Genomic DNA, 22,701 nt, shown 5'->3' with positions numbered 1-22,701 from the left:
TTATAAAAAAGAAAGCAAACTCCTAGAAACAAAGGCGATCTCAGGGTCTTTACCTGCAGAAAAGTAAACTCTACAAAATTTGATGTGTGTTGCTGTCAGAAGTGGCACCACCAAATGCAAACACATGTTTCTGCAATAGAAAGCAATTATTAAAACAGGTGGAACAGTAGCAAGGGAAAGAAAAATATAAACTATAAAAGTACCTGTTTGGCCAGTTGTGACATGAGGCAGTGGTTCCAGCGCAGAGGCAGGGCAATTCCCTTTGCCTGCTCCAGTTCTGTGCTCCTGAAGACTTCTCTCTTAAACATCCCTTCCAGGAAACTTTCCCTACCTGTTTTCTTCCTCAGCTCAAAATTTTGTCCTTAAAGGAGAAGAGTTGAGCCATTTGTTCCGGAGTTTGTTTAATATCCAACAGCTTGGACAAACAGAAGCTTGCTATCATCTGCACGCTCTGCGGCCGCTGCGGTGGTGCGGCACGGGCTGCATGCGTTCGTATCAGCCGCACGGCACGTGCAGACCAACTTCGGTACATGCGGGGTGCGAGGCTTCCCGCAGAGACACTGCCGTCAGGGGCTCCTCGTGCACCATCTGCGTTCCCTTAGGTTTTCCTGATGGAAGTATGAGAGCCCTGTTCCTCCCCTGGGGATTCCTGGTGTTTCTGCTGTGAGTGGGGGAGGCATTTGTGGCACAAGGGGCAAAACGTAGAGAAGCTGTCCCTGTCCACACAGTCTTTTTCAGTGGTGCCCAGCGACGGGACAAGGGGCAACGGGCACAAACTGAAGCAGAGGAAGCTCCAGCTGAACATGAGGAAGAACTTCTTCCCTCTGAGGGTGACGGAGCCCTGGCCCAGGCTGCCCAGGGAGGCTGTGGAGTCTCCTTCTCTGGAGATATTCCAGACCCGCCTGGACGCGGTGCTGTGCAGCCTGCTCTGGGTGACCCTACTTTAGCAGGGGGGTTGGACTGGGTGACCCACAGAGGTCCCTGCCAACCCCGAACATTCTGTGATTCTGTGATTCTGTCTTCTTTCAAAACCATGTGTTCTGCAGATGTGCTTACAGGAAAGCCGGACGAGCTTTGTCCAGGCAGGCTTTCCGCAAGACACTGATGTGTCAGCTAAGTTTAGCCCAGGACTTCTTGTTACTCCTCATTTTTATCAGTGATTCTGAGGGAGTCTTGTCCTTGGCTTATATTGCTTCAGCAAGGCATAGGCAGCAGGGACAGAGCAACTTATATTAATTATATTAATAATTATATTAGATATATGTACTGGACAATACAATATTATATTAAGTTGTACTAATTATAAGAAGTAGTATGTTTCTGGATTTATTTTCCTGAAAAGAAATCTTCCTTCACATTTAGGTTCATGTAGTGGGTGGGTGGGCAAGTATTTTCACGAGTGTACGCAAGCACAAACACTTCTAAGACTGTTTTGTAAGTACTTAGTTATTGTTACTAACATATACTTACTTATCAACCCAATCAGTTACTAGGCTTCTCTGGTATTTAGGAAGCTCTGAAGGAGGTTTCCTGTCAGTCATGAGATACTCATGAGCTTACTTCTTTTCTGGTTCAAATTTTCGCATATCTTTTCTTGGAGAACATAGAAATTACAAATGCGCTGTTCAAGCCCTGAGGACAACAGGGTTAGACCTGCACAGATTCTGCCTGAAGGGAAGAAAGCCGAGGAGTCTGGTTTTACTTGCTTGATGTTGGGGCAAGAAAACTTCCCAAAGAAGCGTCTGTTTTGCTTTCCTGGTTTCTGCTGAGGAAGTGGCTGCTCTCCACACACTCACTTCAAAGCCCCACTCCTGAACCTGTTCCTTGTGTTGTCACCTAAAGGAAACTGCAGAGCAGAACCGGGCAGGTGTTCTTCCCTTTCTCGTGGTGGTGGGCTCTCCTCTGCATTCTTATTTTCGGCACTAGGCATAGCACAGCTGGAGGAAAAATGTTGTGGAATATAAGAGTGGGAAGTACACAAGTAGGAGGAGCAAGAAGCAACAGTGCTATGTTGGAGCAGCATTCAGTCATCTCCCAGAACAGAAAAAGAGGGATGGTTTTCAAGCAGCAAGACACAACTATGTATTTCTCTTTCAGGAATACGAGCATTTTTTAATCCGAATTAATATAGTAAATGGAAAATTACAATCCTGGAGCACAATAAATTGCATCTTTCAGGCACAGGGGTGTGTTCTAGAGCCACAAGTCCCCTTAAAATTCATTCTTCTGCATATGAATCTGTCAAGGTGAAGTTGAAGTTACCTCATATGCTAGCAGAGTGAAACAGCATACTCCTAGCCCTGCTTAGTTTTCTGATACTTTAGAGCTCTTAACTGTCTTAAACTAGCAGATTTCTCTGTTGTTGTGTGTTATTTCTCTTTCTTTAGGTACTTCTGTTTGTATCGTGTTTTGAGTTACCCTGATGATTAACTGTTGCTCCATTGCTCCATTTGGTGGAGTTTTGTTTCCCATGGATCATTTTCTGTCGGTGATCAAATTATAGCTAATGAAGTACCTGGACTGGCAGTAATTCCCAAAAAGTAACATTTTCTGCTGCTCTTCTAGCCTCTTCCTTTGACATTTTCTGCTTTTCTAGGTTAGTGCAATGCAGGTAGCTTAGACAAGCAGAGCTCTCTAACGGGAATGCCTGAGAAACACAGGAGCTTTTGTTCAAGTAGATTGAAGGATCTCCTGCTTTGTAGGTTCTGAGGAGACTCAGTAGGCAAAGGCCTGCTGGGAAGGACAAAGCGATAGCTCATCCTGCCTTTGGACAGGGAGCTGGACTAGGACTCGCAACACCTTCTTGCTCTTGGAATAACTCAAAGGTTCATTGCTGGCCAGAGGAAAATGAGGAGGGTTGAAGACAGTCATGGTAGTCTCAGAAACAGGAGACTCTCGTTATTCCTTTCCAGGATAAGTCTCCTAACGGGAAAGGATAAATAACGGGAGGATTTTTTTTGAAAGATTACAGAGAAGTAGTTGCTGAGATGTGTGGTGCAGAAAAGAAGATGAAGATCTCAAAGCGCTGCAAGTACAAAAGTAGTGACAGATCTTGTTTCAGATAGTTAGGCTACTCTGGAGAGAACGCAGATTTCAAAGATAGCCCTGTAGCTGGTGGTCAGATGCTTGTCACGGTAAAGTTGCTTTCAGGCACAGAGGAGTGGATCACAGATTGAGCTGCTTCCTGTCCCTAAAGTTCCCCACACATAGAGAAGACTGTAAATAGTGTCACGTCCTTCGGGACAAATTTTGTTCAGCGCTGCTTACCTGTTTCCAGTCATTTTGCATGTAAGTCTCAAACTTTTTCTTCACTTGCCAGGGACATTTCTGTTACTGTTTCTGGTGGCCTTGGGGCCAGGACCAAGGGAATGAAGACTTCTTTACAGGACTTATAAATCACAAAGAGTTCTAATGATATGGATGACATAAGCGTAGGAAGGCCAAAATGAGGATCAAGTGATCCACTCGGCGATGTCAATCAGCAGAACACAATTTCACTGCAAGAAGCAACGACTCACTCTGAGGAGAACAGACCATCAGCATGTCCCTTATGATTGTTCTCTGCTGCAAGTGGACACACTGCAGTAAGCCTGGGTGGCTGTAGTTCTCCCTTCCTTTTTCCTCACCGTTTGCAGCCATATGCTTCCCTTGCAGTCAATGTCTGCAGGACACAGCAGGGAAGCAGATTCTTGTTGAGGAACCAGAGGCTGATCTCAAGCTTGACAGCAAAGGCTCTTCTTGTCCCTTTCATCTGACAAAATGCATATTCTGCTACCACTCCGAGACGGCTCAGGTGGTAATTACAGAGAACCTGGTGTGTCTGAGGTTGCCTGTGAGTAAAGGTACCATTCAATAAATAGGGTTGCTGAACAGCAAGAACAAAACAAGGACTCCTGTGATTTTCACTGGGCCAAGGACCAAGAGGGCCCACCCTATTTGCCAGACATCTGCCACGTAAGCGTCACAAAGAATAACAAACCTTATACATCATATCAGAGCAATTAGAGTGATAGAGCATCTGTGGTGATCCACAGCAACTTTAGCACAACAGAAAAATTCCTCTTGAAGTTGATGAAGAAGGGGGAGAGACTTCAGATGTTGCAGAAGGTCTCAGCTCATTTGGAAAGCACTATGTGAGCAAAGTCTGACATTAATTCCTGTGATTTTCAGGCTGTAGCAGTCAAGAACCTAGTGAAAAGCAAGTATCACCTTCTAAATTGCACTGCTGTCTGCTGACTCTCCGATACTGAATTTATTGGCAACAGAGTGCAGGAATTGATGAGCATCAACTTTGCAGAGACTTGGGCCACTTCCTACTGGTCATTCAGCTTGCAGGGGAAAAGGTGAGTCCAGCACTGGCTTTATTCCACCTGAACTTCTTTCTGCACCCGAAATCTTTCCATGATTGCAGTGAGCTCCTTTGCTCTCCAGGAAGATTTAGACATGATGCAAAACAGCATCCAAAAATTCTTCATCTTTGATTCACTTATCAGCATCCGAAAAAAGCTCTAGCTGAATGCAGCCAGTTCTGCTCGTACCTTCTCTGCTCACATCCTTTCTCACCTGCTCATGAGCTATGACTAACAGGAATTTACATTTGTAAGCAAGGATGTCTGCATGTGTCTTCTTAGCTGTCTTCCACAGAGTAAGGGGTTATGGCTAGACAGGTAAATATTTCTGCATGGTGAGCCAATTTTATAATGCCAGCTGATCCAGACTTTGTGACTGGTTTAATTTATGGTATCTCTCGATATCATTCCTTTGTGGCAGTTTAAATCATTTTATAAGCCAGGTCATTTTACCTAAATGACAAATACAACATTTTTTGAAGATGTGAGATACAGAATGTCCGTAAATATTCCTCTCCTAGGTCTACATCAGGTAGTTAAGCTTCTGTCCATCTCAATGCATAGCTTTTCTTGTCTGCCGGCATTGTGGGGTGCAGTGGTGAACACAGTAGAAAACCTTATTTGCATTTTAAAAAAGGGGCTGGTTTTCTGTGTTGATTAATCACTGAAAAAGATACTAGATACTTTCATGCCATGGAGATGTTGTTAGGTGTTTTTGAAAGTGCAAAAGACATTGACTTGCATTTTGAAGTTCATTCCTACATAGATAGTGACTGGTTACACTTTTTTTTAACAAAGAAATGTGTGCATGAATGAAAATTCTGCTGAGATGAAATATCAGGATTTTGGCATTTCAATCTAGGCAACAGTCAACAGGTAACATTGCAGTGGTCTCTCCGGACAGCAGTTCTTATTTCATTGCTGAGGCCCTGATAATCCTCCAATTAGGCATTCTGCAGCCCAGAAAACAATGAAAACCCAGAGCACAAAGTCAAAGTGAAACCTGCCCAGCATAATTCTGGTGGAATTTGGGGTGCTTCAAGTGACAGAAATGGGAATTAGGCATGTTTATGCACTTGTGAAAAGGAAATTCCTTCATTTTTTATGACTTTAGCATTTCTTCTCAGAATCCTCAAGCTTTTTTCAGTGCTGCTGAGGATGCTGGAGAGCGATAAACTCTCATCACAAGCAAATTTTTTTTCATCACTGATAGAGGCATAGGTAGCACAAGATATATCTTCAGAGATTTGGGGATTACCACAAGAATTTATACAATGTTAATTCAAATAAAATTTGATGAGGAATTTCCAAATATTTTGGAGAATGCAACACATTCAGCACAGATTGGTGTTCCTCTTCACATTGTTCGTGGAGCTGAGTTTTAAAGAACGAAGGACTGCTCAGAAACAATTTTGTATCTGAAGAAATGGGAGAGGCTTACTGCAAAATCTGCATTCAGCCACTGGCCACAATCTACCTGGTGTTCCTCTGGGGGTCCTATGAAAAATACAATAGATGGGTGATGGTTTTAGTATAGAAGAAGCTGATAATAAAATCGGTTGTCTGTATGGCAAATGAAGCTTCCAAGAGTAACATGTATGAAAAAGGAATGAAAAATCTGTTCCCAGCAACAGATCTTGTAATAATTCTGAACATATATATTGAGCAATTCTCTGTTGTTCTTTTGCAAGTCCAAGTAGCCATTAATTAGCTTTGATTAGAAATGACAGAAGTGTGTGGCTTGAAGGAGCCCTGAGATTGTCTAATGCATCTGCTGCCCTAAGGCAGGATCAAAGACGTCGAGCTTACAGTTGATAGGTGTTTGTTGAAACTGTTTTTAGAAGCTTCTAGACAAAGATTTTTCAAAACTCTGTTATGTTTCAGTGCTTCCTTATCCCTGGAGTTTTAACTCATCTCTGTCCTAGATTGTTCTGACTGTAAATTAGAACAGTTCCATCTAGGCATCTTTAAACTTTGACATAGGCTACTGGCCAAGTCATGCAAATACTTATTAATCAATTTATTCTTTGCACAAGACACTTTGGGAGTGTCTCTCTGGTCACAAAATGTAATTATTGTAGATGTATTCATGACCAAGGACTTATTACTGCACTAATCACACTACCCAAATCACTGTGGGTATTGTTAACTACTGAGCTACTTCAACAAATTATGGACTTGGAAACCTGAAACGCCCTTCAGGGCTGCTCAGCCCTGTAGAACATTGTATAATTTTCACAATTCTGAGGAGAAAGTGATTGCTTTTGGCCATCGGACTGGATGTTAGAAGTACTTGTTCTTCCTCATTCCATGACCATCCTTGTGGTATGGTTTCCATAGCTAGTCAAATTATGCAGTTTCTTGCCAGTCTAATATGTTATCAGCGTAAAAGTCAGTATGGGGATGTTCTTGCCAGTCCTCACAGCTGGTGTAATCAGATGTATAATGATCCAGAAGTGGAGTGTGATAGCCAATATTGTGTACATACTTTTAGTGACCAAGTTGTTGAAAACAAAATAAAATTTGGAAATTCTCCACCCAGAATAGGCTAAAACCTAATGCCTGATAGCGCTTGGTGTGTTCTCCTGGGACACGCAGGCTTTAATTCCAGCAAGGGTATGGGATACACTGAAGACAGGTCCTTCACCTCCTGAGCCACGTGAGTTTCTTCACTACAGAAGTTATGTACCATTTTCACTTAAAAAAAATGGAGTCGCCGTAATGGCATTTTCAGGGAGCCCAGTCTGAATAGCCTGTGCAAGGTCCACTTTCAACGCATTCACTAGATGTTCTCCGGGGACCTGCGCCTCATTCCACCTCATTCCTGGATTTCAGCATGGGCGAAGTACCTCGTTGTTCACATCAAGGCAGTTCAGAGCAAGCAAAGGAAAATGCTAGCTGCTAAAGAATTTACAAAAGGTGAAAATAAAATGCCTACAAATTTTGGATACTTCCACAGGAATAAGAAAGGGGAGTTTTTCCTTCAGATGGCTTTTTAGATGTACATGCTCAAACCCAGCCTATGTTCTCTTTAGGAGTGACACATCATTATTTTAGTGCTGCTTTTCCTTTCTGAAGCCATCTATAATTCTGTGCTTTAAACATATTATTCACTGATTCTCCATTACATATACACAGAAAAATACAGTCAGGAAGTGTGACTTCTGAATCTGGTTTTCATAAAACCTGTGAATACTTTGATCTAGTACCTGCTAGAAGTCATTATAATTCCATAGAGAAAAGAAGCATACTTTACGAAGAAAATAAAATCAAGGATTTACTAAGAGACTTTTTATTAATAAATATGGAAATTAACAGTCTAGACTATGCTGCTGCCATTAATGTGTGACTGACTGTACAGCTGGACTAAAATAGCACCTTGTATAGTAGAGAAGGCATGAAACTACCTACATTACCCTCAGTCAAGGCCAGCCTAATTTTATATTGTATCAAATTTTACATTATTATAATTAATATTAATAAATTACAACTGAATAAAAGTTAACCTACTTATAATGATAATAAATTAATGTAATAAATCATGTACAATTTATATTGTATATCATATTGTGGTTGAACTTTGAATTTTAGTCCTGATAATCTGTTTATAACGCCTTCTGAAGGTCTTGTCCAGAAGATGCTAACTAGCAGCGCTGCCATCTAGCTACCCTCCACTCACATCGTGTATTTTCTGCCTCGCTGCTCTGTTCAAGTGGAACAAGCTCCAGAATTAGCTGAATATAGATAGATGCTCCTATACGTTTACACTGCTAGGTTGACCCTACTGGGCTAATGGAATAAAATGTGGTATAACATGGAACTTAAAAAAAGAAGTTAGTTCAAAGCATTGCTTCTGGATGATTTTCTGAAACTGTCCATGAAAGTAAGCTGGCACTTCCATACATGTGTTGGAACTGTGGGACGCACGGTCCACGAGAAAGGCGATGGAAAGCTGATAAATACTGGAAGGGAGACTGGAAATTAGAAGGGTTACAATGCTTCAGACAGAAAAAGGAATACCATTTTTTGGTAGGGTTGGGAAGTAAGAATATTTGGAAGAAATCAGTGACAGGATTGTTTCTAAACATCATTTGATTCCTGTTAGTATTTTTACTAATGATACTGCTTTGTTCAGTCTTAAGATCAGAAGCAATTACTATACTTATCTGAGTGTCTGTCTAGAATAGCTTAGTCCGTAACACCAAGGCCAAAACCAAAAATGACTGAGAGCCAAATTGTGAGAAGTTCACAGGAAAGCTTAGGAAATAACAGGTCCAATAACTCCTGCAAAGTAGCTTCTCTTGAATCATAGAAACACAGAATGGTTTGGGTTGGAATGGACCTTAAAGCTGGTTCCAACACCCCTGCCATGAGCAGGGACATCTTCCACTAGTCCAGGTTGCTCAGAGCTCCATCCAACCTGGCCTTGAACACTGCCAGGGAGGGGGCAGCCACAGCTTCTCTGGGCAACCTGGGCCAGTGCTTCACCACCTTCATGGTGAAGAATCTCTTCCTAATATCTAATCTAAATCTGCCCTCTTTTAGATTACAGCCATTCCCCCTTGTCCTATCACTACACACCCTTGTGAAAAGTCCCTCTGCCTCCATCCTGTGGGTCCCTTCAGGTACTGGAAGGCTGCTCTAAGGTCACCCCGGAGCCTTCTCTTCTCCAGGCTGAACAGCCCCAACTCCCTCAGCCTGTCCTGTTGAACCTTTTCTGGTTTATTTTTCAGCCTTCGGGGTAAAACTTTCCTCAAGAGTCAAATCGGTGCTGAAGCTGTCTACAGAGTACCTCTGGGGGTCTTGACTCCTCTGAAATGTAAGTACGCCATCCTTATTAGATTTAAAATACATATTGAATTGGTTTCCAAAGTAAAGTTTAACTCACTGTGGAGATAAGTGAGTAATACAAATAGTTGTGTACAGGGTAGGCATTTCACTTTACTGCTCATAAGTTACTCATTATGTGACTTTAAGGGCCAATTTGTGGCCTTTCCCTCATTTGCTACCAGGGAAAAAGTGAGTTCCTAATTCAGTGAGATGATGAGCACCACGTGACAGAGCATCCACGGCTGCTAACGAATCCTCTCGGGAGGGCTGTGGCCCAGCGACTGGGAGAAGAAAGCTGAAACGCGGCGCAACCTGGACGCACTGTGCCAGGTTCCAAGAGGAGCGGCAGAGACTCGCTGTGTAAACTTCTGCTCCCACTGCTCGCCTCGCACCGGGAGGAAACCGCACGCAAAGCTAGCTCAGACCGAGCACAAACATTAAAAGCGATATTGTGAAAGTGAAACTTTCAACATTGATCACGTCTCTAAACCTCACCTCAGGCCGTGAACACTGGGAAGTAGTATTTCTTCACCTTACAGCTTAAAAGCTATATATTTTGCCAATAATCATTAATCCAATCGCTGTCGAGTTTCTTCCAGTTCCAGACAGGAGTAGGAAAACAAGGGAGATCCTACACAGTTCAAGAAGTATAACACAGGACATCAAAATCCGCAGAATCTTTTAACATGTGCATGTATGTTCAGGGTCGAAGGCAGAATGCCTCATAACTCTTCTGTTTCTTACCGACTCAGACATTTTGGGATACAACGTGGTTGCTGTAAACTGGTTGGACCCGCTGTAAATCAGTAACCCAGCAGGGCTGAGTGGAGCTAGCCAAATTCAGCTAACCAGCCTGCAAGAGACAGAACCACAGAATGGGGTTTGGGGTGCGGGGGACCTTGAAAGATCAGTCAGCGGCAAGTTTTATTTTTCTCCCACGGACTAAAAACCTTCCCAGGTCCTGCTTAACTGTGATTTCTGTGATTTACACTGCCCTTACAAAACCATTTCTCAGAGCATAGAGACAGCCCTGTCTTTCATATCTGCATGCGGGGAAGAAAATACATTTCTTGGGAGTTCCTGGCTGCAGTTTTCCATGGCAGTAACTTCAGTGGGATGCTTAAGACCATTTTCCTCTTATTCCTTGAGGCTGAAATCACTTCATTGATCCCCATATAAAAGGCAGCCTTCTTTACTATGCAAATAATTAACCCTTTTTAGAAATGTGTGGTTTTGTATCCTGTTCCTGCAGACACCATGCATACAAAATTCTCTTTGGAGTCATTTGAGAGCTTGGGAGGTGCTTAGCGGAGGTTGCCCAGAGAGGTGGTGGAGTCTCCGTCCTCGGAGATATCGCAAAGCCATCTGGACATGGTCCTGGGCAACCGGCTGTAGGTGGCCCTGCTTGAGCAGGGGAGGTAGACCAGATGACCTCCAGGTGTCCCTTCTAACCTCAACTGTTCTGTAAGCTTTTATTTCAAAAAATGAATGCAGAACAAGTCCAGTAAAAAGAGGGCCCAAATCCTGCCCTCCTGTCTATATTATTACTGTTGTAATCAGCTCCCTTTCTAGAGGTGTCTGCGAGGATGGAATCCTGTCCTGTTCCCTGACTGAGTATTGCTACTGCTATTATCATAAAAACCAGTGCTACTAATAAACATTCACACAAAAAGATCCAAGTCTCATGGAAGGAGTACGTGTCACACCAATCTTCCAATTGGTGAGATGACACTGTAGATGTAGGGGTATATCTAAATAAATAAAGGAAGCCAAAGCTGCTTCTGGCATAAGCATTTTATGTACTGCAGAACAGCACAAAGGCAGAACCAGCACACATCCCTGGGGAGAAAGCAGTACAGTTATCAGCAAACAGGTATACTTGCTGCAAAGGAGCATCTCCTACTTGGCTGTGAACAGTTGCTACCAGAAAGGGAATTATCGAGGTCAGATCTCCGCTGTGCAAAGGATTTGCCCCAGCTACAGAATGCAGATAAGGAAAAAGTGTCTCTAAATCACCTCTCTGCTGACCAGTACCCAGCTGGTCAGGAATCAAGAAATACAGAGTTTTTACTGGCAGTGACTGAAAACCGTTGCAGACAACTGTCCTCAGACAGCAGCATACCAACTCCACCTTTGCAAGCCCCGGCAGGTGCTGTACTACACCACATGGCTGGGCTGGGGAACTATAAGGAAACACAGGAGCACACGTGGGCAGCGAGGAAACAAAATGTTATTCATATCCAGTGAGGTTAAGGCAAAATTCACTCCTATTCTGGGTTTAGATCAATATTTGCAGTTCAGGGAGCCTAGTGGCAGAGCGTCCCATTGACGAGTTCTAAGCTAAATTTCTTGCAGTGATTACTTTGAAATGCAAACTCGATGTCAAAGGATTACAAATGCATTGGGAAAAATATAGTATTTCTGATTTTCATCTAGATGCTTCTCACAAGGTTAGAAAATGGCCCTCATTTTAAGGTGAGCAGAGTTTGCCAAAGAAAAGGATGGTATTAGTAGGATTATATCTAATAAAAAATAGGAAAGGGTGGTCAGCCAAAAACACCTCTGTGAGAGGAAGAGACCTCCTCACAATGACAGCTCCTGTACCAGCTGCTGCTACGGTGCCTTCCTCGTTGACTTCCACGTACGTCTTATGGACAACATTTGACAGCACCAGAGACTTTGCAAACGACATTGCAGAAAGATCAGCTTTTGATTCAGTGAAGATGTCAGTCATCCCCATCTCTTGTAACACCTCATTGAGGTTAAAGGTGCCTTCAAGCTTGAAGCGGGGGAGGTATACCTCCACTTTTGTCTCAAACATGTGCTCCGAAGAGGTCCACAGCATTAAATTTTCATCGGTCATCATGCTTTCAATCTAGAAGATGGGGAAAAAAAAGAGCTTAAAGTAGGGGGGCAGCTTTGAAAAGTTCAGATCTTTCCCCAGCCTTAATTCAGACAACCAGCTTCCAGCCGCAGTCCCTGCCTTACCATGGTCTGCTGCCTTACCTGCCCCAGCCCGCTGGTAGAGCCGTCAGCCGTGTCACCTGGCAGCAGGATGACCATGCTCAGTGACTTCTGAGCATATGGGAGTTCAAGGATCTGAGCACCCACCTCCTCGACGTAGCCCAATTTAAACATGCCTTTCTGATACATCATCTGCACAGGTTTTTTCTCATTCTATTTAAAAGAAAATCACACAGTTACTTAAGCAATACAGCTCTTAGCATTTAAACTTATTATAGGTGTAATATCAATAGTCAGGGTTTCAACAGTAATTGACGTTAGGCTAAATATTTTTTCTTAATTTGGTTGGATCTACGGTGACACACAAAACACCAGCTTTGTCGTGCATAAATAAAGGGGAAAATTCTTTGAAAAGAAATCAACAATTTCCCCGAAACTAATCAGATAGTAAAACTGTTTAATAGTGTTACACTTCCAAAGAGGCTGATGCTGGCTGGATTTGCAAGTCCTAACTTGGACTGGGCCAAAGAAGAAATAGCCCTGCGAGAATCAGGCTGTCAGTTATCAGGTTGTTTAGAGTGGAAGCGATAAATACCTTTCTCAGGCATGTTAGGTCTTCTTAGTCGGCCTTTTTTGTGATGGGGTCATTTGAAAGCTGTATAAAGGCTCAAGTTCCCTTTTACAGTTAGCTAACTTCTTAGTTAACTTCTAAAGCATCGAAAGAAGACTTTTGGTAGATGACATTTTCAGAAAAAATCCTGCTAGTGTTGATTAGCATATGAAGAAAAATCTATACAGCTTCTCCTTATCTCATAGTTTCTCCTACTGCAGCAGTGCACTAAATGTTCTCAGCTATAGACCATTCTCAATATCCATATTCAGAAGATATATTTAAAGTCACAAATCTAAGTACCCAATATGCCAGTTTCTTACCAGTGTCCTAACAATGGAATGCAACACAATAACTAGAAATATGATATATGAGGATATATGAAATTTGATATATGAGGAACACTCAGAAGAGACTTTTTCCCATACACAGCTCTGCAACTTAAGACCTGACCTCAATCTGCTGGGTTGTTTTCTTTTGTTATAGATAAGAACTAGTAGAATATTGGCAAAACATATGGATTAAATGAAAGTAAACGGGTTTGATTATCTTTTTTGATAATATGTGTTAGACTTAAAGGCCACACATAATACTTGGAGAAGCGTGCTTGTTAAAGACCTACCTTTGCAACCATATCAACAATACCTTAGTTAAACAAAGAATGCTTTGGTGATATGCCTACAGCAGAAAAAAGGGCTAAAAATTAAAACATATTTAAAATTAATTTTCAAAGTTAGCAAATACTATAAAGAAACCAAAATACCCTACAATAATTTCTCCCTTTTTGAGTTGCAACTGTATTTTTGTAGTTTTTTACTGTCTGGGCTAGTTTGTTAGGACCATTTTAATATCTCAAATGTGTAGCTAATATTAAAATGTATTGGACATAGAAACACCAGGGTGACCCCTCGGAGCCTAAATGAAATGGGATGTTCAGATTTGCTTCCATCCATGACAACTATCTGCAATGACTACTGCGTTCGAAAATGCTAATCAGGGCTGACACTTGTGTTTTGCCAGACAGCTAAGCAAAACTCTGAGTTGTTGCAACTTCTCAGTCTTGCACACTTTTTTCAGTAAAAATTATGTTTTTCTGTGAAAACCCCTCCTGCCGCCTCTGCCCAAGAGGAGAGGCAGGTTAAGTTCCCAGCACACCCACACCCTGCTCACAGAGCAGCTGAGCCCTGGACACTGTGCTTCTATGTGATGCTTGCTTCGTTGCTCACAGTATCTAGGGCAAATAATGTTTTACATTTCTAGAGATTTACAGGATGCAGATGTACCTGATTCAGTTTAAAATCTCGCTGTACTGTTTTTTGTTCCTCAAACTTGTGTTCCCAGGATGCTTTGAAGTAGATTACATTCACCAGCACCAGCAATGCACGTGTGCTGATCACACCAGGAGCGAAGAGATCCTTGATTTTGCCTAAAGGAAATTTTGGAATGCACAAGTATTTGTTAGTTGTTATTAAGACTGCAGACTGAGATTCAATGACTTGTCCATGAACTTAGCTTTGGAGAAACTTAGAAACCCAGTTCTTGGTTTATTCAAAGGACAGGGACAATATAGGCAAACAAATGGTAGATTCCTCCTCGCTGTTACCAGTCAGGGAGGACAGGGGGGAGTGGGGTCACCAAATTAGCCAACTGTCAGTGTTAGTGACAGTGTTATGTGCCAGGTGGCATTACCCACAGGGAAGGAGGCAGCACCATTAATCACATATTTCAGTTTACAGGAGGGCATCTTTCCTGTCGCACCAAGCGGAGCAGTTAACCCGCTGTGGAGCTTTTGACTTCCTACACAGAGGCTGAGGCAGGAGTTAGCAGGTCCACAAGCTTTATATGAGCACCAGGAGCAACGACGGGCTCCAAACTCTGTGCAAGGTAGCTCCTGAACCTGTGGGGTTAACAGCTCTTGCCCACACTGGTCACAGGCTGCTCTGGCAGTACAAAGAAAGGTTTGGTGAGGAGATGGGCAACTGAGAAATTACAGATGCCTTCAATACCGTTTGCCTGTCCCCCAGTAAGTTCTGGTTTATGTTCAGCCAGAATATTTAGAAAATTCTCATCCTGCTGCTCTGGCAGCTCTGGCAAAACTAAAGGAAAACGGAATATACCATGTTTAGTCTAATCAGCAAGAACCAATGGCCCCTCCTAGCCTGTTAAAGGCAAGAGCCGGTTGATTGTCATTTGTGACAGCGAGTCTTGCTGGTGGTCACCTCTCTCGTCTTTGTGGGCATTGCTCTTACATATAACCAGGTCCTTGGTCGTCCTCCCTCCACCCCCAGGCTGTTCCCAGTCTCACCATGAAGCTCACAGCTTCCATCCCCTGCTGTCCTGTCTCTGCATTTGTGGCTGTTCATGGGAGCAATTTGTCTGGTCAAGCCTTAGAGGTATTACTGCAATTATCATGCCAGGCATAAGAGTGGGAATACAGAAGTATTTGACAACAAACACACCTATAATTCAGAAATAATTTAGCTTATAACTTACTCTAACTTTTCGAGAGCAGATGGGAAGACAAACTATCTTTAAACAGCATGAGACTGAGCACCAAGAAACATGCACAAGTCTGTGTTTTTCATACCCTGGAATTTGTTTTGCTGAAGCAGTGGAAGAAGGCAGTGATAGTATGGCTGTGGTTTTGCTTTGGTTTACCTTGTGTCTCACTTTCAACCCAAGCGTTAATTTTCATTCTGGCATCTTCAGCAGCACCATGGAAGTCCACTGTTTGCAGCATTGCTCCATACAGTTCCTCAGTGCACATTAGAAATTGCTGTAAAGCAAAATAAAGACTACGAATCGGTCAAATCTGTTAAGCACTTATTCCCTTCTGAAAGAAATCAGTACTTCAAAACTATTTTAGAAATGGTGAGGGACCTGTTGACTCTGTAAGGCAATATTTCATTTTGGAAACACGAACTATTTGAAGTTTATTCTTTGAAGAAGAGATAATTATTGTATTGCATAGGTAAAAAATTAAATAAGCAAAAAGAAAACCAGAAGAAAGAGTCTTCCCATGGAGAACTGCATACCTGAGGTCCAGATAAAAATAAAAAATTGGGGAAGATGCAAGATGTGTTGTTTAGTGCTTAAGTATCCAAATCAATAGAAATAATCAATGGAAAAGCAAAGATGTGACTTGCAAGTTAACCATACCAGGTAGTCCAGAGACCGCTCTGTCATTCCATAAGAAATAAGTTCAGCACAGCAGATCTATGCGGGAAACTATATAACGTCTCGGGTGAAAAGCCCTCTCCAAGCTTACTGCTGCTGCAGCCATGCCACTTACAAGTCCAGATGAGGCTTACAGACAGCTTGAATAGGCCACTTTTGGCTGTACTGCAGACATATGCCAAAAGTGAACAGACTCGTGCTTTTTTTTTAACTGTAGCCATTGATATCCACAGGGTGGGTTTTTTTTAAAAAAAAGAATTTAAAGCAAACCTTCTTATTGCTTTCCCACCAGCCCCAAGAGAGCTGGCTCCAAGAAGCACATCAAGTGCTCCAAAATACATAGCAGGGGGACAACAGCAAGGCTCACGAGGGAGCTTGAGGTCAGGGCCACACCAGTTAGCAGACACAGGTAACTTACCTGCCGGAGTTCAAATCCTTTTTGTATAAAGAGATTGTTGGCCAGGGTTAAAACATATCTTTCGCCAAGGTTTTGTAGTTGTAAAAGCAGTGCCTGGAATGCTTTATGGTCAAGTCCCCCATCCTTGTTACACTGGGAATATTACAAACACAACAATTATAAAAATTCCTCCATATAGCTTTGGTTGTTAATTTGCACCCTGATTAGATTACACTGCAGGGCTAACTCCTGCTGTACTGATTTTTAAATCCAGCTAGTCTAAGTTTTATAGCCTGATCCTCCTTCAGATGAGATCACTGGAGGATTTTGTATTGACTTCACGGAATAATAGTAAATAATAAAACAGCACCTTGTATCAGGCATTCCCTAGTGGATCAGGCAGACGCTGTGTGTGTGGGATCTTAACTCCCTCCAGTGGCTGACTCCAGTGCTTTATACCCAGTAACCTACCGTGCAGTGAAGAACAGGTTCCAGTGCTCCTCACCCAAGGACGCACCTGTGAGAGGGAAGGCTGTCTCTCCTGGCTTATTTCTGGCTCCATTTCTGGGGCTGCGCTCTCAAGATCAGATCCAGGGCTCATTCTTCCTGCAGCTTTCTGGACATGGAGCACCTGCAGTGGAAGACATCAAATTACAGCAACTGTAACTGGGATAAAAGCATTCTCCTTGTTTAAAAGATTTGCTGTGCTGTCCTGGATAAGTGGTGTTAAATTATGAAAGATATTTTCTCAGCTTCAGTCAGGCTGAAATGACAGACTTGAAATTATTCACATATTCATGTTCAATTTCACATTTCTGTATTAGCAAACCAAGAAGAACTTGCATTTACTCCCTCAAAATGTTACTTTCCACTGCCTCAAAATGTTTATATTTGATTTGTATTTTTATTGCTACTGTTACCCTAAATTTCAAAACAAAAAGTTGCCTCAGGCAAAGACAGAAGAATAGTTTTCTTCGAAAGTGTCAAAACTGGCTTTTTGCAATCATTCTTAGTCTTTGCATCAGCTTAGGAAATATATCAATACCACAGCGCTCTTAATGGAAACCAGTCCTTGTTTCTGATGTGCAAATATCTCACTGAAGAATTTCCAGCAGCTTCTCCGTCATAATAATGTTGCATCATACATAGACTTCATCTTTTTTATTGACGATACTGGATCTCCATTGCCTGCCGAACATAAGCAAGAGTCCCAGTGTATTGGGTTGACGTGCAAGGTTGTGGTAGCCAGGGGGCTGCAGAGGTGGCCGCTGTGCGAAGAGATTGGGGTCAAACAGAGCTGGTTCCAGCCCACCCCAAAATGAGTCGAGTCTGTTTTGCTGTGACAGTAATCGGTGAGTGATCTCCCTGTCTCAGCCCATGAGCTTTTTCATCTTATTTTCTCTCCCTGTCCTTGTTGAAGAAGTGGAGTGAGAGAGTGGCTGGGTGGGCCCCTGGCAGCCACCAGCCAAGGTCAACTCACCACACTCTGGGACCTCACGAGGAGGCCATGTCTACCTCGGCTGCGGGTGACCCAGCAGTCAGACTGTGCGCATGGCAGTGTTAGGATATGATGGATGAAGATCTACCAGTACAGAGCCAGCTACTGACAAGAACCTCTGACTTAGGGTTATTAGTCTTTTACTGCTCATGCACACAAACAAGAAGAGAGAAGAAAGATTGTGGAGCAGAACTTGGCCTGCAGGGAGCAAAGGTGCAGCAAGACCAGAGGGGTGGCCTTCTTCACCCCCTCCCTGCACACCTGGGTCCCCATGAGCTCTGCAGGTGAGACATCTTGAATGTCATCAGTGGTAAGTGAGCTAAGGCTTCCAGCCGAGGTGCAATCACTTCAGGTTTCTGCAACTCTCCCTTCTACCCACCCAGACTCAAGCTTTCAGGATTCTCACAGCAACCACAAGAGGAAATGCCTGCTGGTAATTTTGGATCAGAGTCTGATATTCTATCAGCAGGCTGGGAGAAAGCCGGAGTGCCCCGCCGCGATGCATCACCTCCTCTCACTCAGCTCTTGCTCCGTGCTCCTGAGTCTGCACGGTGCGACTCACACAAGCAAGGATCGTAGCGCACCAAGCACGACTGGGAAGGCAGTCGAAGCTCATGTCCGTGCTTGTTTCCAATGAGACACTCACACACACGTCGTGCTAGGATGCCCAGCATTTCCATTAAGGGAACAGCAAGCAATGCGGAACCATCTCGGCGTGTTTCGTTAATACTTACTTTTTCTATCTGAGCAGCAGTGTTGTTTCTTGTGCCTAAATGGATCAGGGCCAGGGCAACAGAGATGCTCATTGGAGAGAAGACAATGTTTGCGCCCTCTGAATTTCTGTTGAGCTTATTGTAGAGATCAAGGCAAAACTCAGTAATTGGTCTAGAAATGGAGCCCATCCTGAAGCAGCGGCTGACTGGGTGCACAAAAGAAAGAAAAAAATTAGTTAATGCAGCTTGTTGCCTAGCTAGATCACACTGCGAATCTTGTGTCTGCCCTGAGATTGTCCCTGAGGTTGCTTAATAATAGAAGTGGGCTAAATTCTGAGAGTTTGAAACAGCCAACCTTTCATACATATGTCAGTCCATGCTACACAGCAGGAGCAAGGACACAGCGGGTCTGGAAAAGGGACCCACGCTCACAACATGCGCGAATTCCTCATAATGGACCATTTTTCTGTCTTATCCCATGGTGTATCTTATTTCAGATCATGGCATTGAAATAAGTGAACTGTGGATTACGATTTTTGTTCTCCAAACTGGTTTGATATATAGAATTATATCAACTCTTTCCTCTTGTAACAACATATGATTAGTGACAGAAACTTGGTGACAGAAACTACACCTGCATATAACCATGTCTGACAGAGCTGTGGTATGAGGGTTTCAAACAACAGGTTTATACAAAAAAAATCACTATTAATTTAATATAAAAAGGGCTATTTATTTTTAACAGCTATGGAGACTGAACTACATATTGAAACATGAACAGTTTGAAATACACTTTTTCCTTCCTTGTGAGTTTTCCAGTTGCCACAGATTCAGACAGGATACACAATTAGCATTTCCAAACAAAGCAATAGCTCAACAGCCCTGAAAAGAAGTCTGTAAGTTCCTGCTCAATGATATGACAAGATCTGTGTCACTCTTTTGTACTAGAAATGTAACAGTCTGATACCTTTCCCATGCGTCATTTACATTAAATCCACTCTGCTAAGAACAAGTTGGGACAAAGTTCCAGCTTGGTCCTTGCGAGCAGGAGGCCATCTGAAAAAAAGGGGGGGGTAGAAACTCCTTTCCTGTCCCTTAGGATAAGAACTGTAAAGCTGTTCTGTGGATACCAGTGAGATCACATGAACTTTTCTGGAATCACTATACCCCAAAAACTCTGCATCACTTTCAGTGTCAAACAAATGATATTTTGGACGGCACACCAGAAAAATGTGTGAAAAGCAAAGCATACACTCCTGCCTGCTTCCAGACATAGAGATGAGTAGCTGTGGCCCGTGTTCCACAAAGATACTTTATTTATGGGCAAACAGACCTCCACAGCATGGGGAGAAGGCCCTCACATCTCCCACAGCACAGGTCTGGCTGGCTCTAGCTTTCAGCCTGCATCGGAACAAGCGTGGGTCGGGTCCGTAGCAAGCTGTCAGAGCTCCTCTCCGTTGGAAAGATGGGTGAGTGCACAGCTGCGTGGTTATTCCCGCTGCCCGCAGAAAGCCACGGCACAGCTCTTATCTCAGCCCTGTGCTGCCCAACTGCTGCAGCCCACTCGGCCAAGTTATGTGAGGAGCTCCAGCCTGTGTCATCAGCAGGCTAAGGGTGGGAAAAGGCTGGTGCAAAGCAAAACTTCAGGATTTTTCATCAGCAGAGCCTTTGTACAGCCTGTCCTGGGCTGTCGGTATCCAGCAGCCGCTTTGAGAGGGGTCTAGAGCCTTCTTGGGAAGCGGCTGCCTGGCACTGGGGACCTCCATCCCCTCCCAGCCAATGCTCCCCTGCCACCCTGTTCATCCACTGAGGCCCCAGCTCTGCTACCGCAGCCACAGCCCCCCCCCACACACAGACCCTGCCCTTCACAGAGCTTTCTTTACTCCAAGAACTGCTCAAAATGTCTTGCGTTGTCCTCACGGATGCAGAGCGCACGCTGCCTCTTCCTCAGCCACGAGCCAGACACAGACTTTGCATGAGAAGCTGGGGCTCCGGCGCCAGGAGTTATTGGGACGCAGCGAGCTGATGTGGCTCAGCCGGGACGCAGCGTTTGTCTGCACAAACCATCTTAGCCCGCAGCAAGTGCCAGGCGATGGGAATGAACTCGGCCCACAGCAAAACAGACTTTGCCAAAGACAGACTGCTTCAGCGGCTTGGAAGAGCTGAGAAGTCAAGGTGCTGAACATATGAAGGTGCCACGTGTGGCAAATGCAGACGTTTCTTGCCTTCTGACCAGCTTGAAAAGCACAGCAGTAATCAGTGCTTCATCGTGTTTCTGACTGATGCTCTGTGGAAAGAACCTGCGATGCTGAAAGAATAAGATCATACGTGGTTCATACGGAGACGTTTGTTTTACCCTGAAGCCCAGAAGTACGTCACGTAAAGACCTAATACAATTGGGCAAAACAGAGAAGAAATACCCAAAAGGTTCTCTGAACAAACAAGTTAAAGATGAGTTATATCTCATTAATTCCGAAAACAGCTGTTCTAGCTCTGCTTTTTCTGTCTTTGTATGTTTGCATCTTTCATTTTCCTTTTATTAACACAGTCATCTTACCACAAGAAAAAGACATTGCACTAAATTATCACTTCCCTTTTCTTCCACCTTCATTACCTACTGTCCAGAACCTTCTGAAAACAAAACTCAGCGCTTCTTTAGTGCTGAAGTTTGTGTTGCTCCACTTCCACACCTCCTGGAAGGTCTGAAATGGAGCTGTGAGATCGTTCACAGTGAATGTAGGTCATGAGGCGTATTGTAGGTGTGCCCAGACCTCAGAACGACTCAAGGAGAAAAAAAAGAGTTAACAAACTTCCTCTGCAGGAAGGAGGCACCTCCGCCCTACCAAGGGTGGAAGGAGAGCCCAAGAGCTGGGAACCGGTTTTAAAAGCGCGTGCCTGGCGTACAGAGGTGGCCACTCCTTCAGAAAAAGCAGTGGGCTGTCCCCAGGGAGATGTCCGGCTGCAAACACTACGGCCAACTCCATGGCTTTGTGAGTGGGAACTACTTAGAGAGCTGCGCTGGAAACCCGAAGCAAGGGAGGGGAGGTGTGGGCTGGTGGAGGAACCTTCTTACTGCAGAACGAAAGGATTTAGTGAACTTTCTTAGTCTAAACTGGGGTGGGCACAAGTGTATGAACGATTCCAAATCATGAAGCCGTGTGTGTAATCTGTGTAGTCATTCAATCAGTGAGAGTTTCAGAGTTACTGTGAGGACAGTGGACGTGGTGGACAGCAAATGGTAACGTTACTTTTAAAAGACCTGGGATTGGTAAGGAGAGAGGATATAACATCAAAAGAAGTGTTCCAGGAAGATCATAGCTGCCGTTCTGCACTGGCCAAAGCGTCTGCACTGAGCATTAGCAATAGTGCAGAGACAGCAAGCAGGGCTGGGGCTTTACAGCTGATGAAGGGAGATGCTTTGCATGATGGTTCAGTAGCTTTTAACGTACTCTGGCAGATGGAAATCGCTGGCACTATTATTTGTGAACCAGCAGCTACCCTGGAAAAGAGCTTGCTTCAGAAGAAACCACGATATACCAGAGACCTTGCAAAGATGACAAACTTCTTCCATGGCTGTGTGAAATGAAGAACACTCCTTTTCTGTAACTATTCATGATCTGTTCTCTCTTTAGAGATTGTTTTCAGCCAAGGGTAGATTAAGTCAAGACAAAAACTCTCAAAGAATAAAAAGCTGTGCTCAACGTTACCATAATTAATAGGTGTATTAGGTTATATTATGCAGTCAATAGGAGGAGGCAGTAAATAAGGTGAGGAGGCAGTAAATAAGGTAAGGAGGCTAAGAGAGCTGTAGCCTTGTTTTTAAGGTAATTCTATATTTAATACAAGGTAAAGCAAGAAGGAACCTGTCTTCCCTGATGGCACAAGATAATTCCGGTCGTAAGTTTTACTTATTCAGTCTGCCTCCCATTAAGGTGCTTTAATGTGCATTCATTTCTCACAAACAAGGGAAGACAGAATTGGCAGAAATGAGATGTTTCTATCCTAGAAAAGGAGCACATGCCAGGCAACACAGCCTCCTCAAACAAAAGATCTATGATTGGTAGAAGTGACTTTCTTATTTTTCATGACCATTCCTACAAAAAGACGTTTCCAAACGTTTCTGTGCTGACTTTGAGTGGAAGGGACAAACAGCACATAAGCAA

General features: G+C 43.5%; 1 protein-coding gene across 1 annotated transcript; it reads right to left on the bottom strand.

Annotated features, from left to right (window-relative positions):
* Positions 1-11,649: 11,649 nt before the first annotated feature.
* Positions 11,650-18,727, bottom strand: LOC104331189 (serpin B11). Its single transcript, XM_009936475.2, has 7 exons — positions 18,560-18,727; positions 16,845-16,958; positions 16,349-16,480; positions 15,412-15,529; positions 14,037-14,179; positions 12,186-12,356; positions 11,650-12,054 (listed from the first exon to the last, which is right to left on the bottom strand). Exons 1-7 carry the CDS (start codon positions 18,725-18,727, stop codon positions 11,650-11,652), a joined length of 1,251 nt encoding a protein of 416 aa, XP_009934777.1.
* Positions 18,728-22,701: the final 3,974 nt, after the last annotated feature.

The sequence above is a fragment of the Opisthocomus hoazin genome, chromosome 3 (genome assembly GCF_030867145.1).
Source record: "Opisthocomus hoazin isolate bOpiHoa1 chromosome 3, bOpiHoa1.hap1, whole genome shotgun sequence".
Lineage (NCBI taxonomy): Eukaryota > Metazoa > Chordata > Aves > Opisthocomiformes > Opisthocomidae > Opisthocomus > Opisthocomus hoazin.
This window is presented reverse-complemented; position numbering and strand designations above follow the sequence as displayed.

Excerpts from the sequence above, each read along its gene's own strand:
- LOC104331189 (XM_009936475.2), bottom strand. The coding sequence starts at position 18,727 with ATGGGCTCCATTTCTAGACCAATTACTGAGTTTTGCCTTGATCTCTAC. Across the intron at positions 16,959-18,559 it reads CTGCTGCTCAGATAGAAAAA|GTGCTCCATGTCCAGAAAGC; the intron begins GTAAGTATTAAC and ends CTTCCACTGCAG. Across the intron at positions 12,055-12,185 it reads CTACCAGCGGGCTGGGGCAG|ATTGAAAGCATGATGACCGA; the intron begins GTAAGGCAGCAG and ends CCCATCTTCTAG.